Below are 15664 nucleotides of genomic sequence, written 5' to 3' on the forward strand. Positions count from 1 at the left end.
ACCTTTTTGCTCTTTAAAAGCCTTTGGCTGAATGGTCTGTTTATGAACTTCTCAAAGCCTTCTGTGAAGGCTGAATTGCACCTGATTTTAATGCTGAATTTCCCAAATTCTTCCTGTAAAAAACAGGACAGCTTCCCACCAAGAAATGATCATGTGAAATGATACTGCATCATGAATGAGGTCAAATACTGTTCTTCCCTCATAGTGCTTCTTGTGTCACGACTTAACAGAGTTACTGCTAAGACTTCCCCTGCATGTACCGAACGAGATGTTTGAAGGAAAGAGGTGCTTAGCACAGCAAGTTCAGAGCCTTTGATGCCTGCTGCCAGCTCTGCTTTGGGGAAAAAACACTTGACAGCGGTGTTATGCTGCAAGCAGAGGGAAGCAAAAGATCCAATGGATGGCAACAAGGTTAGGCAAATTCTGATCGTTGTTGAAACGACTGTCGGAGGGAGGAGGGTTTTTTCCCTGCTAGAGAAAAAAGTACTTGAGTTTAAATGCACTTCTTGGAGACGCTATAGCTTGCATCAGTTGGTTAGAAGACCAAGCTGTCTCATTAGGCCCTATATTAGATGGAGATATTCAGGAATCATTCTCCAGCAGGAGAATTGCCGTCCATTGTGATCCAAGTTGCTCTTTTCTTGTGTTCTGGTTAAAGTATTAGCCTCTTTATGTTTAAAGCTGTGTAGTGGTCACTGTTTCTCTGGTCATTGAAGGCAGGCAGCAATTGATCTGAAGCGCCACTACCTCCTCAGCTGCAGGAACAATGCTACTATCTTGTATTTAATAGCAGATGGAGACAAAAACTCCAGGAAACTGCTTGCAAGATGGTTTGGAGGCAGGGACGTGTGTGCACCAAAGCACGAAAGTCTGCTTTGCAGAGTCTGAGGTATTTACAGTCAAATTAACTGCACTTGTTGTTTAAAGAGAGATGTGATTGATAGCTAAACCTCTGCTTCACATAAATCATTTTAAGTTCAGTTTCAGCCAATAAGGTTTTATTTTTTTTATTTTTTTTTTTTTTTACTATCACACAGTATGAAAACAGTCTGAAAACTTCAATGTAATATTGTATACATAAAATCAGGTAACATTCTCTGCATATTAACCCTGATTTGATGTTCCTCCTCCTGTCACAAATAGTGATCTAGAGAAATCCGCATTTTTTTGAGCTGGTTTGAACAGGTGAGCTTAGTGGCTACTCAGACTACCTGTAACAAGTGCTCTTTTCCCTACAGCAAGGCTGCTCTTGATACTGTCCTGCTCCTTATTCCCAGCAAAGATGTGATGTGTGACACAGTTAGAGGCTCAAAAGCAGGGGAAAAAGAGCTAGATTCCCAGTAGAAGAAGGGAAGTAAAAATGATACTGTCTGATCACGTGTTGTAATCCCATTTTAAAGAGAAAACCACCACCCTGAAGGGCAGGGATCACTAGATAATAGTGCAGCGTTATCAAAAATGGGGTATGACATATTCCTTACCGTGAGCAGGCTCAAACTTAGAGTGTTCTGGCCAGCAGTGCCACAGCTCACTCTGCTGTTTTATCCAGGTGTCTTGTTAATCATCAAACACTGAATTAAATACAGAAAGTGGTTCACACAGTTCTTTCTTCTTCCTGAATGTTTAAGTGAAATACATTGTTCCCCAAAGAGGTTTGATAATGCGCACCCATATGCTTTGCTAGCCTGGTCTCCCTGAAGGCACTGGGATTGCTACTGTTGAATTACTACCACCTGCCTATTATTTCAGCAGATACTATTTTTATAAACCGGTGGACCCCGAATACTTGCTTGAGAATAAGATTCTCTGCTCTTGGTCAACACCAGAATGAGTTTTCTCCTACTATTATTTTTCTAAGTAAGTAAGTAAGTAGGCAATTACACCGAGGTAAAAAATTTGGTTTTTACCTCACAATATTAAAATTAGCCTGGTGGTTTGGCAAGCTGTCCTCTTCCATAGCCTAAGCCATTTTTATTTGAGTTAATCATTGCCTTTGAACTGTAAGGCGTTCCACCAGAAACTTAGAAGGTTTTTGTTTTTTTTTTTTTTAAATACAAGCACACTGTATTTATACCAAAACCTGCCAAATTACTCTAGTAAATTTTTTAAATGAAATAATTCTGAAAGAGCCAGCCATAATAGTCTAGTAAAATATGATCTACTGGGTGAGCCAATTCCCCAGCCAAATCCAATTAATATTTAAAAAAAACGAACAAAACTCTCAAAGCATCACTTACTTACTTTCTTGAGCTAACTCAATTCAGTTGTAGAAGTGTTAAATGGCAGTATTTTGTAACAGCAGCCCAAGGAGGCAATCCTTTCTTAACTATGAATCGTACCAGTTGACTGAGAGAAGAAGAAAAACAAGGGGAAGGAAATCCTGCTACTCTCCAATACAGCCAAAAATTAATCATTTGTTCTAGCAAGGACAATGTAGTCACACTCCTTAACGAGGCACTGAGGTTATCCAGGAACAACCGAGCTCTCAAAGGTATATTGCCATTGACCTTGTATTTAATACTTCACAATAATCTACTATCTGTAACGTGTTATTGCTCTTATTTTCAGATGTTTTTCAGATTTGATTGTAGTTAGTCACTTTTGAGGTTAAGAAGATGCTTTAGGATGCTGATCTACTGTAGACAGTCATACAAAGTAAAACAGTTCTATTTCTGTTTTCCCAAATATGTTATTCTGAATCAGAATCCCTTCTGGGAAGTGGTACAGTCCTGAAATATAAAAAAGACAACAGAAGAGGTCTTCTACTCCAAGGAAAGGATGCATCAGAAACATCAGTCTTCAAAGAAGAAAATGGACCATTGCAAAAAGGCCAAAGCTGGTGGTGCTCAAGAAGTAATTTACGATTGTACATGTTAAAAAAAGGATCTGGTTAATGCAGTAGGTATAAGCAATATTAAGCAATATTTCAACACACTCCTTTTATATACACAAGTCTACTTCAAAGGAAGCTTTTGGAAGACGATAAGATTAAGAAGGAGGCCCATGAAACATCAGATTGTTTCAGTTTTGGGGCCGCTTGACAAGTAGTAATGCATCCCATTCAGCAGAATTACCTACAGAGGTGTGGTGGAGTTTGTGCTGCAGTCCTCGTACCCCGAGAGATCTGCCTCTCGCCGCTCTTTCTGTAGGATGCACAGTACCGACTTGTGGAGGATTCCACACTCGCGGAGGGACCGCGTAAGGTCAGAAAAACTCCTTCTAGGTACCTCCATGGTTTCAACACTACAGTGTTCGTATTTGGTGGTGGTTTTCTGTTCTGCCACAGCAAGGACTGTCTGAAGACTGTCTGTGGGCTTGAAATGATGCTCAAATCTTTGACCAGATGGAGATCTAATAGCAAGCAGCAAACTTGGCTCTTCTTTTGGTGGCTCTTCCAAACTTAAAGTGGACAACGAAGCGCTCTCTTGTCTCATTTTCCTTCCTGGTCTCTCAGAAGGAGGACACTGAGCACGTGAGCCTTCTTCAGTAGGCCTTTCAGTTTCTGACAATATGGTGGCAGATCCTCGCTCTGTAGAAAGAGGTTTGAGTTTTTGAACTTCCTCCTGACTCCTACTCATTTTCAGTCTGCTGGTCTGCTCTGTTACCATTTCCACAGCGCTGTTCCCTAAGCCTTTCCTGCTGATGGAAGGGAGCACCCTGTACTTGTTCAGGGAAGAGGAGGTCCTCAAAGGCACTTGCTGCAGGAGCTCCGGGATTTCTTCAGGAGACACCTGGCCAGACGGGAATACCAGGTTTGTTGATGATGTTCTCTGGCTGTTTGCTGATTCATGGGCAGCTGCTGGCGGAGAGGAAGATGGCACTCTGCAAGGATAGGCTTCCACTCGGTGAGAGTAATTGAAGCTTGACCGTGTGCGTCCCTTGGCAGATTTTGGCCTGGTCACATGCATGTTGAGGGTTTTTGTCCAAAAGAAAGCAGCTGCTGTGCTTGAAGGGAAATAGCAGTCAGATGGTGCCAAGTTCAGAAGAGCCGCTGTGGCCATTGCTTCTCAAGACACCTGCAGATAGGGGAGTAGAGAGAAAAGTTACAGAAACTTGCCAGAAAACTTCTGGAGAGTTGAATTTCCCTACAGCTTCCGCTTTTATGCTACGTATTACCTAATAATAGCAACAAATCTGGTCTAGCACAGTATAGGCAGACAGCAATTCTATGGTTCCATAACGGCAGATTCAGGTACAGCAGGATATAGTCATAGGTGCTAGTTTTGTCTCAGATCAAATCATTTAAAGTTGACCTAGAGCAGTAGGAAGTTGCACACTTTTCAACCGAAGGAAAGGTTTTGATGGAGAAAACACATTTTTTTTTTTTCTGAAGCTAGAAACTTACTGGAAGTGGCAGATGAGTGACAGATCTGGCTTTTCTGCTGGTCCTGCACTGCAAGGTTAAGTTCCCAGTGTGGACTTTAAGGTAAGACTGACTACACTTCATTTTTTAAAAAATCTCTTCTTTGAAAACCCTTGAGGTTGAGCATGTCTGATTCAACGTAGAGAAACCCATTTTGACTTCTCTGCCGATCAAAAGCTGTTCTGTTTGATAGAGATTGATATAGGCCTTCCGTTAAAGATGAAGGCAGACACTAACTAACTAGTGCGTGTTTCCCACCATAAGTTTCATTCAGACCACTTTGCTTTCCAAGGATAAAGCAGCAGAAAAACTCAGAGAGTTGGCAAGTGTCATTACCCTTGCAATGATACCCTGGAGATCTGAGACAGGGGACACTTACCTCTTCTTCCTTCTTTATGGTTTATGTAGCAGGATTGGTCAAGGGAAAAAAATGTAAATTTTGCATGAGGTCATTTGGCACTCTCCAATATTTGTAAAGGTACCTGCAGACTGGCCTGCTGCTAATCACCCCAAAGCAAACAAAAAAAAAAGGGAACAACCTACACCATCACTGGCTGGTTTATTTTGGCTTTCAGCGCTCTTCAGAAAAAAAACTGTCTGTGTCTGGGTTCATAACCCAGTGTCTTTTTTCAAACGTGCAAGTTGTCTGTTACTCCAAGTAGGATACCCATACTCAGGCTCCCCTTTCAAATAAGAAAAGAGTCGGAAAATAGATGCTGTTGGGCCTTTTGCCAGTGATGTGTTATTTAACACTGTTCCTCTTCTACCTCTTGTCTCGCTGAAATGGAAACAATCAGTAAGTTAACGCCTAGCAAAGACGATGCACAGTCGTGGTGTACAGGCATGCCCTGGCAAGCTGGCAGTACGAAGCCGTTCCAGGAGCCGGGCAGATCGGTCCCTCAGCCGCTTTGGTGGTCTGTTTATCACGCACACAGTCAGTGTGCGGCAGAGCTACGGCCAGCAGCAATGCAGACGCGCAGCGCGAGTGACTCACCAGAGTTTCCTAGGAGTGCGTCAAAAGGATGGGGGTTGGGGGGTGTTTGATTTACCTTGCCTAACAAATAAACTCCAAGGCAACAAAACGAATACAGAAAGCTAAAAGCCTGTAATCCCGCATCCTCCAAAGAGGGATTCCCAAATGCATTGAGGCAGATATCGACTATCAGTGCTATATTGACAATTTGAAAATAAAACCCAAACAACCTGCCAGTCACAGCCAGACTCTCCCGAGCGAGGGTCCGTGTCACTCCAGCAGCATACATATATGTATATTGGAGATTTACCGTGAAAAGGTGACTCAGGATGTTTAAATCTGGCGCATTTTAGGCATAGGCTGCCTGAAGTGCTGGAGGAATTGGGAGGGGAAATGACAGTCAGAGATGGGCTGCAGCCTCGCAGCCCCAGACGCTGCAGTGGAGCAGAGCTGGCGAGAGCCTGCGGCCCCACGGCGTGGCAGGGCAGGCTGGGGGGCAGACCCCGCTCGGGTTGCCGGTCCCACAGCACAGCCCCATCCGCACAGCAGGTCCCAGCCCTACAGTCAGACCTGGTCCTGAACCCACAGATAACCCCAGTCCCACAGCCAGGCCCCGACTCTACAGCCTGGTCCCACAGCACAGCTCCAGCCCCACAGCCAGGCCCCAACTCTACAGCCCTGCCCCACAGCCAAGCTTTGACCCCACAGCCTGGCCCCACAGCGTAGCTCCAGCCCTACAGCAAGGCCCTGACCCTATAGCGCGGCTCCACAGCCAAGCTTCATCCCCATAGTATGGCCCCCACAGCTGAGTTCCAGCCCTATAGCCATGTCTTGGCCTCACAGCATAGCTCCAGCCCCACAGCCAGGCCATGACCGCACAGCCCTGTCCCACAGCATAGCCCTGCCACACAGCCAGGCCCCAGGCCCACAGCCCGGCCATGACCAGACAGCCCTGCCCCACCGCTTCACCCCAGCCCAAGAACTCGGCCCCAACCCCACAGCTGGGTCCCAGCCCCACAGTATAGCCCCACAGCCAGGCCATGACCAAACAGCCCTGCCCTGCCGCTTAACCCTAGCCCAAGATCTTGGCCCTAACCCCACGGCATAGCCCCACAGCTGGGTCCCAGCCCCACAGCAAAGCCCCAGAGCAGCCCTGCCCCACAGCCAGGCCCCAGAGCATAGCCCTGGCCCCAGCCCCACAGTCAGGCCATGACCAGACACCCCAGCCCCACAGTCAGGCCATGACCAGACAGCCCTACCCCACGGCTTAACCCCAGCCCACGATCTCGGCCCCAGCCCCGCAGCCCGGCCCCGGGCCGCCCCCTTCACCTGCCGCCCGCGCCCGCCGGCAAACACCGCCGCGTTGCCATGGCGACCGCCCCACTTCCGGCCGCGTCGGGCCCGCCCCACCGGGGGAACCACAGAGACGCCACGCACGCGGCTGGCCAGAGCGTCCCCGACCCCGGTCCTCCGGGCCGGGCCCGCGCCGCCAACGGCCGCAGGGGGGCAGCCGCCATGTTGTGGGGCCCGAGGGGGGACGGGGGGGGGGGGGCGGCTGTGCCCTCCCGGTGCGGGCCAGGGGACGGCTGTGACATGCCAGCGTGGGCCAGGAGCACGCACCTGGCCTCAGGGAGAGCAGTGACGTCCTGGTGGTGGTGGGGGGGGGAGCCGCCATGGCCCAGGACACGGGCTCGGCCCAGGAGGGGGCCGGCGCGGGGCGGCGTCGTCGAAGGCCTCGTCCGGCGGGACGCAAGAAAGCAAGGGAATGAGCGGGGTGGGGGGCGGCAGCAGGGCCCTCTCTGAAACGCATCTCCGCCTGAAAACAGGCCGGCGGAGGTTTGCAGCCAAACCTGCTGGGCCGTAAACGACACCTGAGGACTCGGCCTTCGTTTTCGAGGCGCCCCACGCCGGGCAGCGGTCCGCTCCGGCGTTGAGACCCGCGTGCTATTTGCTTTTCAGTCGTCTCTCGAGCTGGCCAGGTGCTTCTCCCCCTGCCGCAGGGAGCGCTGAAGTTAAAACGGGGAGCAAGACACAAGCAATAAATAACTAAGATACCGTATCTACGGTCAAAGCCGGGATCTCCACCCTGCCGCTGGGGGAAGATCAAGGAGTACCTGCACGCTGAAAACGCAAGAAAATAGCGCTTATCAACTCCTTCCATTCGCGGGCTAGTCAATCACATTACTCCAAACAGGCGCGTAGATCAAAGCGCCCGGGAAGGCCTGTCCTGTTTACATTGCCACGGGGCCCCGCAGGCAAGCGCATAGGATCGACACCCCTTTTTGTCCGCTCCGCGGAAAGGGGGAAAAGGTTTGAGTTTCCAGCGCGACGATAACTCCCCCAGACGGCATTTAAACCCCAGGTTTGTCCTTGGCGGGGGGGATCACAGATAGATAGGCACAGCTTCAGGCGCAGCCTCACCCCGCTCCTATCTCTTCTCTTTTTGCAGCTGGATTAAGTTCTCTTCCTTAGGAGGAGCAAGGCCGCTTTGCGATTCCTGCTGCAGAGAGGGCCAAACCAAGGCAGAGGGATGACAAGGCAGAGGATAGATCTTAAAATCCAGGCCTAAAATTGGGGATTTATTTAAGGCTGTCCATGGAACCGTTCTGAGAGACCCCAGGACTCTGGTTTACATTTAGGCCCCTGGACGGTGCAAAGAGCTGCAGAGATTTGCAGAACTTTGCAGCAAAAACCCAACGGATGAGAAAAGCAGTGAAACTGCACCAGCCTTCCAGGGGAAGATGGGGCCTCTGTGTTTCACCGTTAGGGTCAACAGCTTCAAAAGCAAACTCCTTCAGGCCGAGGACCTTGGCGTGCCGTGGAGACCTGCACCACCAAGGCGTGCAAGCGCCCTGAAGTGCCATCAAGGAGGAGCAAATCGTTAAAAGCCAACGGGGAGAAAAATCCTATCCTTCCCATAGGGGAAATGGGGCAGTTCTGTGAATTAGGCAGGGAGTCCGGGAGCTCCTACCGACCAGGGAGATACTGGAGGAGCGTCACCTGTTCACAGAGCTTCAGAGGAGCCACTTTAGGACGCGGACCCACCACTATGTGTGTAGAGTTGCAAAAAAGTGTGTTTTCCAGGCAGGAATATTCTACTTGCATTTGTACTCCAGCAGCTTTGCACCTCTCAGCCCAGTATCCAGTAGAGATCAGTGTAAACCCTCTGATGCTTCCCAGCCTTACCAGATTGGCTCCTGCCAAAGTAAACCCTTAACTGGCAGGGATGCCCCTGCTGGAAAAAGCTGGGGGAAAAGCAGTAGGTTTCGATACCCACGCAATGGGGGGGGGCTTGGCATTTAGAGCAAGTTTCTCGCCCAGACAGCGAGTGGGTACTCGCACTGGTGCATTGGCGCAGCTGAGCGGACAGGTGAGCCCGCTGCCGGTCATGATCTTTTCCTTATTGGGGTCATGTAGCTTTTTATTCTGCTCGGCAGCAGAGAGCAAAAGGTCAGAGCGGGGAAACGGCCCAGGCCAGACATCGCTACCACCATCAAAGGGGAGTCGGGACCTCCCAGGCAGGAGAGGGATGAGTGCAAGGTGGAGCCCCTTCCACTGGGCAGCTCTGGCAGCACTCAAGAAATTCAAGAAAGGGTTTCTTCAAAAATTTCCATTGGAGCCATCTTCTTACCCCCCTCAAGATGCCTTCCCTAGGAGCATGGTGAAGTACTCGGGGTGGAGCAGCATATACATTGGCCAAGCACCATAAATTTGTTTGCTTTCGGCCCCACGGCTTCTCAGGAGCGATAGCAGCTTTTGTTTCTTATCTCCTCGGCTCTTCTGCCTCCTCTGTGCCTTTGTGTCACGTCTCAGGCGCAGTGATTGAATAAAGTGTATTCGAAAGGCATTTCAAAAGGGCTTTCCACAGCATTTCCAGTCTTCTGGAAATCAGCTCTAGGCTTTCGGGGCATAAATTGGCAAAAACAGGCATGAGGAAGGCGGTACACCAGGCACCCACGTGGGATGGTCCCATGGCTGGGTGCCAGGGGTCGGTAGCTAGCACAAGGATTCAGACAGGCAAACAACCCTGCACGTCACCAGCTACTCACCTTCACCTATCTGGGCAAAAACTACATTTGTCCTGTCTCTCCAGCCACTTAATCCCACCGCCTTTGAACCAAGATCTCGACCGGCATCAGCTGGAAGCAGGGTCGGCCTAAATTAAGACAATTCAAGAGGGATGGTTGCAGCGAGACAGCACCGGTGCAACGGTATTGCACAGGATGGGAATCTCTTCCTTGAGCAAAGGGCCCGTGGGCAAGACCCGCTCTGAGACGAACGGCAGGCAGTGAGCCGGCGCAGGCAGAGGAGGGGGTGGACCTCTCCACCTATATAAGGTGAACCCGCTTGGCCAGGAGCTGCAGAGGCTCTCCCAAGTCCGGGCAGGGTAAGTCGAGCAGGGATTTTACTGCCCTCTCTCACGTTAGCGCGTAGCTCCAGCCGCAGCGCTCTCTGGATGTGCCCTCCATCTGTCCCGGCCCCGGGGCGCTGGGTATTGCCAGGTCCTCTCCGAACGGGAGACAAAGGCATTTTGGTTTCTTCTTCTAGATCCCATCCAGAGATGAAGGATCTCCTTCTGTTTGCCGTGCTGCTGGCATGCGGTAAGTGCCCTCGTCCCAGCGGGCCACGTCAGAGTCTCATTTACACTGGTATAAAAGAAACGGGAACCCACAGGCGGCTTCGTGCACGTTTTGTGGCAATCAGGGACTTATTTAATCTTTGCGGTTTCTCCCCAGTGCTTTGTTTAGCGCTGTCAGAGTCACGAGGTCTCAGTGGCAGTGAGGCTTTTGGACGCCCAGGTCTTTAAGAGCTTTAAGAGCTTTTGTAGCCTCTTGACGCCTGCTTTTCTGCCTGTGCCAAAGCCAGGGCTGATGCTGGCAATGTGGCGTTGCTGGAGAACGGATGCAAGCGGGGCCCAGCATGTAAAGAGAGTGTTAATACCTTCTAATAGACCAAAAAACAGTTGGAAATATAACCCTTAACCTTTTTTTAGACTCCTTAGAGTACACATGCAGGCTTCCAGAAAGGGGCTTGCACGCCTGACAGCATATATTTCCCGCAACGCCAGAAAGATAGATGCCTTTAATTCCCACGCCCGAAGCAAGCAGCGGCGTTGGTCCCATCCGGGGCAGGCTGCCTCCTTCCTTGCTCCACCCCGCTACCAAGCGTGTCCCTCTGCCCCCCTGCAGAACTGCCGCCTGCGCATGGAAGCGTCTTGGAGTTGAAGCGGATGGTCAAATCCACGACAGGGAGAAGCGCCCTGCTTTCCTACAGCTGGTACGGCTGCTTCTGCGGCATCGGCGGCAGAGGCACCCCCGTGGATGCTACCGACCGGTGAGTACCTGGAGAAGTGCCGCCACTCGCCGGCCCCTCGGGCTGCCACGTCCGAAGCCTAGCGGGCCTGACGCAGTGTCTCCCAAAGGTGCTGCCATGCCCATGATTGCTGCTACCGAACGCTGAGAGAGAGCAAGTGCAGGCCCCTCATCACGCCCTACGAATTCGACATTGCCGAGGGAGACATCATCTGCGGTGAGTACCCAGCCCGTCGGTGGCCCCCGGCACAGCTTCTCCGTCCCTGCGAGCTGCAGTGGTAACCCACCAGCTGTCAGATTTGCAGAGACTGAGGCACAAATAGCAGCCAGAGGCTAATAATGTTCGTGCTCTTAGCCCCTGGCAGCTCCACTGCCAGGCCACAGGCGTGGCGCGGCCATGCAAAGCCAACCGCCGCCGTGCCGGAAAAGCAACGGCAGAGCATGACGTTTGTGCCTGCAGGTGATGAGCAGAGCTGGTGCAAGAAGGAGACTTGCCTATGTGACAAGAAGGTGGCTTCGTGCCTCGCGAGTGCTCTGCATTCCTACGACAAATCCTACCGTTTCTATTTCAAACTGAAATGCAGAGGGAGTAAGCTGCAGTGCTGAAGAGGGGCCCGCGGAAGTTTGCAGGTTTTGACTGGCTCTGCCCTTCGCTAAGGAAAGAAAAGCCCAGCGCCGATGCTGAACCGAGCCCTGCTGGAGCCGTCCTCTCCGAAATGCCCTGTTTGGGGCGAGGAAGGACACGCGCCCATTACGGGTGCGATAGATCCCCCAGCTCCCCCGAGGAGATGCCAGCTCTCGCTTCTTATCTCTTCCTCCTCTCTTTTCTCTATTGGTTTTATGCCCTAGGAAAAAGAATTCAATAAACGGTCTTAGAAATGCTCCGTGGTGTTCCCAGGCGTTTTTCGGAAAGGCTCGCGTAAGTGTGGCGGGGTTGGCTTCGCTTGCACATGAATATCCGAATATCCGCAGTCGAGCGGGGAGGGAAGGAAGCTGCAGCCTGCAGCATGGGAAACCCAGCCAGTGGAGGCTGCCCGCCCCAATTTCCCCTGCCGAGAAACAGCCGCCCGCACCTCAACGTCACATATAAGGCCAAGGGTCTTTCTTTGTGTCCTCTGGTTTCCTCCTGGGGTAGAAACGCTGCCACTTTGCTTCCTCAAGCCCTGTGCCCGCCCCCTGCACGGGAGAATTTTGGGCATTCCCGCAAAGGGGAAGGATGGTGCCCTTCTCCTTTGCCGAAAATGCCACTCAGTGAGATCTGCGGTAAACGCGCATCCAAGGGTGAGTTGCTGGAGGCGGGGACCGAAGCATCCCGTCTATATAAACCGCGTCCCTCGGGCCAGGGGTCCCGGCGAGCTGCAGAGGTTTTCCCGGCCCTGGATGTGGTAAGCAGGGCTGGAGCAGTGCTTTTTCCTCCTTTACCTCTGGATAAGAGGATGAGCTCACATGGTGGGGGGGCAGAGGAGAGAGACCATCCGCTGCAGAAAAGCACTAGGCGAAATAACGGCAAACGCCGATTCGCTCTCCCCTCCCAGGGCTGTCGCGACGATGAACTCCCTCCTTGCGCTTGCTGTGCTCTTCGTGTGGGGTGAGTGTCCCTGGGAGCCCTGGTGCCACCCTGCAACGTCCATGGGGTTGCACCGGTGCCTCCCCAGGAAATCAGGAGCAAATTTCTAAACCTTCTCCTCTTCTTTTGGTTGCAACTACCCAAAAACACATAACAACTGCCTAGAAAACAGCTCCTTCTCTACGGAGTTGGGACTAAGTTTCCTTTCAGTTGCATCTACTCGTTTTTTAAGTGACCAGCTTGGTACAAATCCAGGAGGGATGCGGGGAAGCGGCCACAGGTCTGAGACACCCAAAAATCCCAAAGCCACCCAAAACGAGGAAACAGAGACAGCAGGCGCCGAATTCATGGCAGGTGCAGCAAGCCCCATCCGGCGGCGAGAGGATGGCGGCCCGGCTGGGCGCCGAGCTGGGCAGTGTTGTGGGGGCTCGGCAGCCTGCAGCCTTCCTTCTTCTCCTCCTCGCCACTGCCCGGTGGCTTTTCTCCCCCGCAGGCATGGTGGCAGCGCACGGGAACATCTGGGACCTGCAGCGCATGATCACGAAGGCAACGGGGCGCGCCGCAGTGCTGCATTACTCTTTCTACGGGTGCCACTGCGGCTGGGGGGGCCGCGGGCAGCCGAAGGACGCCACGGACAGGTGAGCACCCTCCCCCCTGTTTTTTAAGCTCCCCCCGCCCGAAACCGGGGCGTTTCGAGCCGGCTCGCTGCTCCTGCAGGTGCTGCCAGCAGCACGATGCCTGCTACGATGCCCTCCTGCGCTACCACTGCAACGCCAAGAAGGAGCCCTACAGCTATGGCTGGCTCGGCGGCAGCCTGGTCTGCAGTAAGTAGCGTCCCCGCGGTGCCGAGCCGATGTCCCCCTTCCCGCAAAGCCACCCTCAGCTGGAGGTCCCTCTGCCAACAGGTCAGGGCTCCTGGTGCAGCCAGCTCTCCTGCGAGTGCGACCGCAGCCTAGCGCTCTGCCTGCGGCGAAGCCTCGACAGCTACAGAGCCCGCTACCGCTTCTACCCCAAGCACAAGTGCCGGTAGTGAGAGCGCACCACTCACCTAGCCTGGGCCTCCCGCAGCGCCTGCACGAAGACAAGATGCTCTGGCCTCGTTTGCAACGCCGCTGCAGGTTTGCATCAGGAACTGCCCGCCTGCCTTCAGTTTGCATGGGCCATTTTAGCATCGCTCCCAGCAGCGCTGCGATCAGATCATTTATCTCTGTGTATTTAACAGGAAAATAAACGACATCATAACTGTGCACTTAAATCATCCCGCGGCCACAACTCCCGTCGAGCAAAGAAATCCCTGCGCTTCCCCATGAACAGGGAACGTCATCCTCCCTGCAGGCAGCGAACCCTCGCCCGGCGCTGCGTCACTCTGGGCTGCAGCCCGCGGGAGAGGGCGGGAGAGGGCCGGGGCGTAGTATAAAAGCAAAAGGGACCGAAGCATAACTTCAGCGCGGCGCTTCAAGTTAAGAGCCCGGGCTGCCCTGCTAAGGAGGGCGCCGCTCGGTCCATCCTTCGCCTCTCTCCCCGCCGAGAGGAAGATGAGGGTCCTGCTGACGCTGGCGGTGCTGCTCGCCTGCAGTAAGTGCAGCCGGGCCCCCAGCCGCCATCGAGCCGCAGGGCGACCCTGGGGTGGGGGAGACGGGAAGCCCCTCGGCCCAAAACGGCCTCCGCGTCCCCGCGAGCAGCCGAGACCTGCCCTCCCCTCCCCTCCGGGCTCGGTTCCTGAACTCTCAACCCGCAAATCTGCCTTCTCCCGACATTGCAGGCACGCTCCCGGCCGGCGGAAAGCTCCCACAGCTCCCACACACCTTCGCACCGGCGCTCGAGGGAAGCACCGTGGCCAACCTGTCCACCTCCGGCTGCTCGGTGGGATGGGGCGGCCGAAGTGCCTTGAAGGCTGCGACAGACCGGTACAGCCCAGGGCGGCCACGCGGGACCCCAGGGAAAAGCCAAAAAGCAGAAAAAAGGCTGGGCTGGGGGTGAAGCAAAAGAGGGAAGGGGCTGGAGATGCTCCTGGGTGACTGAGAGCAGGAGGGACCCGAAGGGAGGCGCTGCCCACACTTCCCAGCCTGCTGGCGGTGGGTTTTATCCCCTTTTGTCACCACAGGTGCCACCTGCTTCGCACCTGCTGTTACGCCAAGCTGGCCGCGCGGCGGTGCGACGTCACCAGGGCCCAGCACGCCGTCGTCTGGGCCGGGGCTGCAGCTTGCCGTAAGTTCCCGCGGTCGGGGCTGGGGGTCCCGCAGCCGCCAGAGCGCCCCACGGCTGCTAAAGCGGGGCTGGGCGCCGCAGAAAAGCGGACGCAAGCAGCGGGTTGCGTTTTGCATCACCCACCCTGCTGCCGCGCAAAGCGGTGTGGCGGCAGCCACCGGAGCAACGCGCTTTTCCTCTCTGCTTCCCGCAGGCTCGCGGAGCTGGTGCGAGAGAGGCGCCTGCAGGTGCGAGAGGGTGGCCCGGCAGTGCTGGGTGCGCAGGCGGGCGCTGGCGAGGCCCCGCGCCTCCCGCCGCCGTAAGTGCAAGGCAGGAGCCGGGCGCCGCTGAAGGAAAGTGCCTTTCCACCAAGCTGTCGCACCCTCTCGCCTCGGCCACCCGGCGTCAGGAGTTTTTCCCGGCCTCGGCAGTCCTGGGCCTCTGGGTTTTTTGCTTCCGCGCAAGGACAACAAGCCTTTCTCGAAGCTGCGGCATTACACGCTGGATCCGAAGAGGGCCCGTTTGGAGGGGGAGAGCAACGCAGCTGCAGCGCTGCCACAGGGAGGAAGGAGGAAGCGGCGGCGGTGGCCAGCTGCGCCGCAGCGCTGTCCGGAGCGAGATGGAAAGCAGCAGGAGGCTCTCGGTTAACTTTCCTTTTTCCTTCTGGCTCCAGTTCCCCGCGCTGAAATCGCTGTGTGGCAACACCGGAGCCCTTTGCTTTAGCTTCGTTGCGGATTCTCTTATTTCACCCCAAAATAAAACCGGAGGGTACAAAGCGTCACTCCTCTGTGTGAGGGCACAGTATCTGGAAATATGTATTGCTGGAATTAAAAAAAATGAATTTTTGGCAGGGCAAAGTCAGGCCAGCAGCCGCTCTGAGAGAGAAATAATCCCAACTCAAATCAGCATGTGGTGATTTACCGTGCTGCTGCCCGGCTGCCAGCGGGCATTACACTCTTTTGCAGGAGAGGAAGATGTAGGTAGAGCTAAGCCCCGCATAACCCAGAGCCCCTCGGCCCCCCGATCGACCCTGGTGCGCAAAACACCTCAAACGCAGCCAGGGTGGCCGCACTCGGGAGGGACCCTGCTTCTCCGAGACGGGGGTTTGAGCATCCGTGGTCAACGGTGGTGAAAAACGTCCCCCAAATTAGAAATGCTTCCCTGTGGTTATAAGCCAGGCCTCTAGCTTTACTGTCCTTCTCGCTTAAGAGCGATGTTTGATCCTGCAGGAGATGAGTGGCTGCGGAGGAAGGAGGGCGCAA

At 53.8% G+C, this 15664-nt stretch overlaps 2 protein-coding genes across 13 annotated transcripts; one reads left to right on the forward strand and one right to left on the reverse strand.

The window, feature by feature from the left end:
- Positions 1–4: 4 nt before the first annotated feature.
- UBXN10 (UBX domain protein 10) lies at positions 5–14438 on the reverse strand. 10 transcript variants are annotated; one of them, XR_011135818.1, is made up of 3 exons: positions 14338–14438; positions 13264–13422; positions 5–4016 (listed from the first exon to the last, which is right to left on the reverse strand). XR_011135818.1 is itself a non-coding variant. In XM_068916139.1 (3 exons), the coding sequence occupies exon 3, from the start codon at positions 3999–4001 to the stop codon at positions 3075–3077; it is 927 nt and encodes a 308-aa protein (XP_068772240.1). In that variant the 5' UTR covers positions 4002–4016; positions 4743–5141; positions 7187–7295; the 3' UTR covers positions 5–3074. The 10 variants fall into 10 exon arrangements, 9 of the variants coding, with proteins under 9 accessions (XP_068772240.1, XP_068772242.1, XP_009680919.2 ...); XM_068916139.1 differs by lacking the exons at positions 13264–13422; positions 14338–14438 and adding exons at positions 4743–5141; positions 7187–7295; XM_068916141.1 differs by lacking the exons at positions 13264–13422; positions 14338–14438 and adding exons at positions 5647–5708; positions 6666–6698.
- On the forward strand, positions 7505–15183 carry LOC104149142 (phospholipase A2 nigroviriditoxin basic subunit B). Of its 3 annotated transcripts, XM_068916144.1 has the most exons (10): positions 8058–9723; positions 9885–9937; positions 10526–10670; positions 10759–10865; positions 12709–12853; positions 12933–13039; positions 13121–13790; positions 13978–14122; positions 14320–14423; positions 14617–15183. In XM_068916144.1, the coding sequence occupies exons 2-7, from the start codon at positions 9898–9900 to the stop codon at positions 13243–13245; spliced, it is 669 nt and encodes a 222-aa protein (XP_068772245.1). In that variant the 5' UTR covers positions 8058–9723; positions 9885–9897; the 3' UTR covers positions 13246–13790; positions 13978–14122; positions 14320–14423; positions 14617–15183. The 3 variants fall into 3 exon arrangements, with proteins under 3 accessions (XP_009680925.2, XP_068772245.1, XP_068772246.1); XM_068916145.1 differs by lacking the exons at positions 8058–9723; positions 9885–9937; positions 10526–10670; positions 10759–10865 and adding an exon at positions 11307–12236; XM_009682630.2 differs by lacking the exons at positions 12933–13039; positions 13121–13790; positions 13978–14122; positions 14320–14423; positions 14617–15183 and having other exon boundaries at positions 7505–9937; positions 11109–12817.
- Positions 15184–15664: the final 481 nt, after the last annotated feature.

The sequence above is a fragment of the Struthio camelus genome, chromosome 21, assembly GCF_040807025.1.
Source record: "Struthio camelus isolate bStrCam1 chromosome 21, bStrCam1.hap1, whole genome shotgun sequence".
Classification (NCBI taxonomy): Eukaryota; Metazoa; Chordata; class Aves; order Struthioniformes; family Struthionidae; genus Struthio; species Struthio camelus.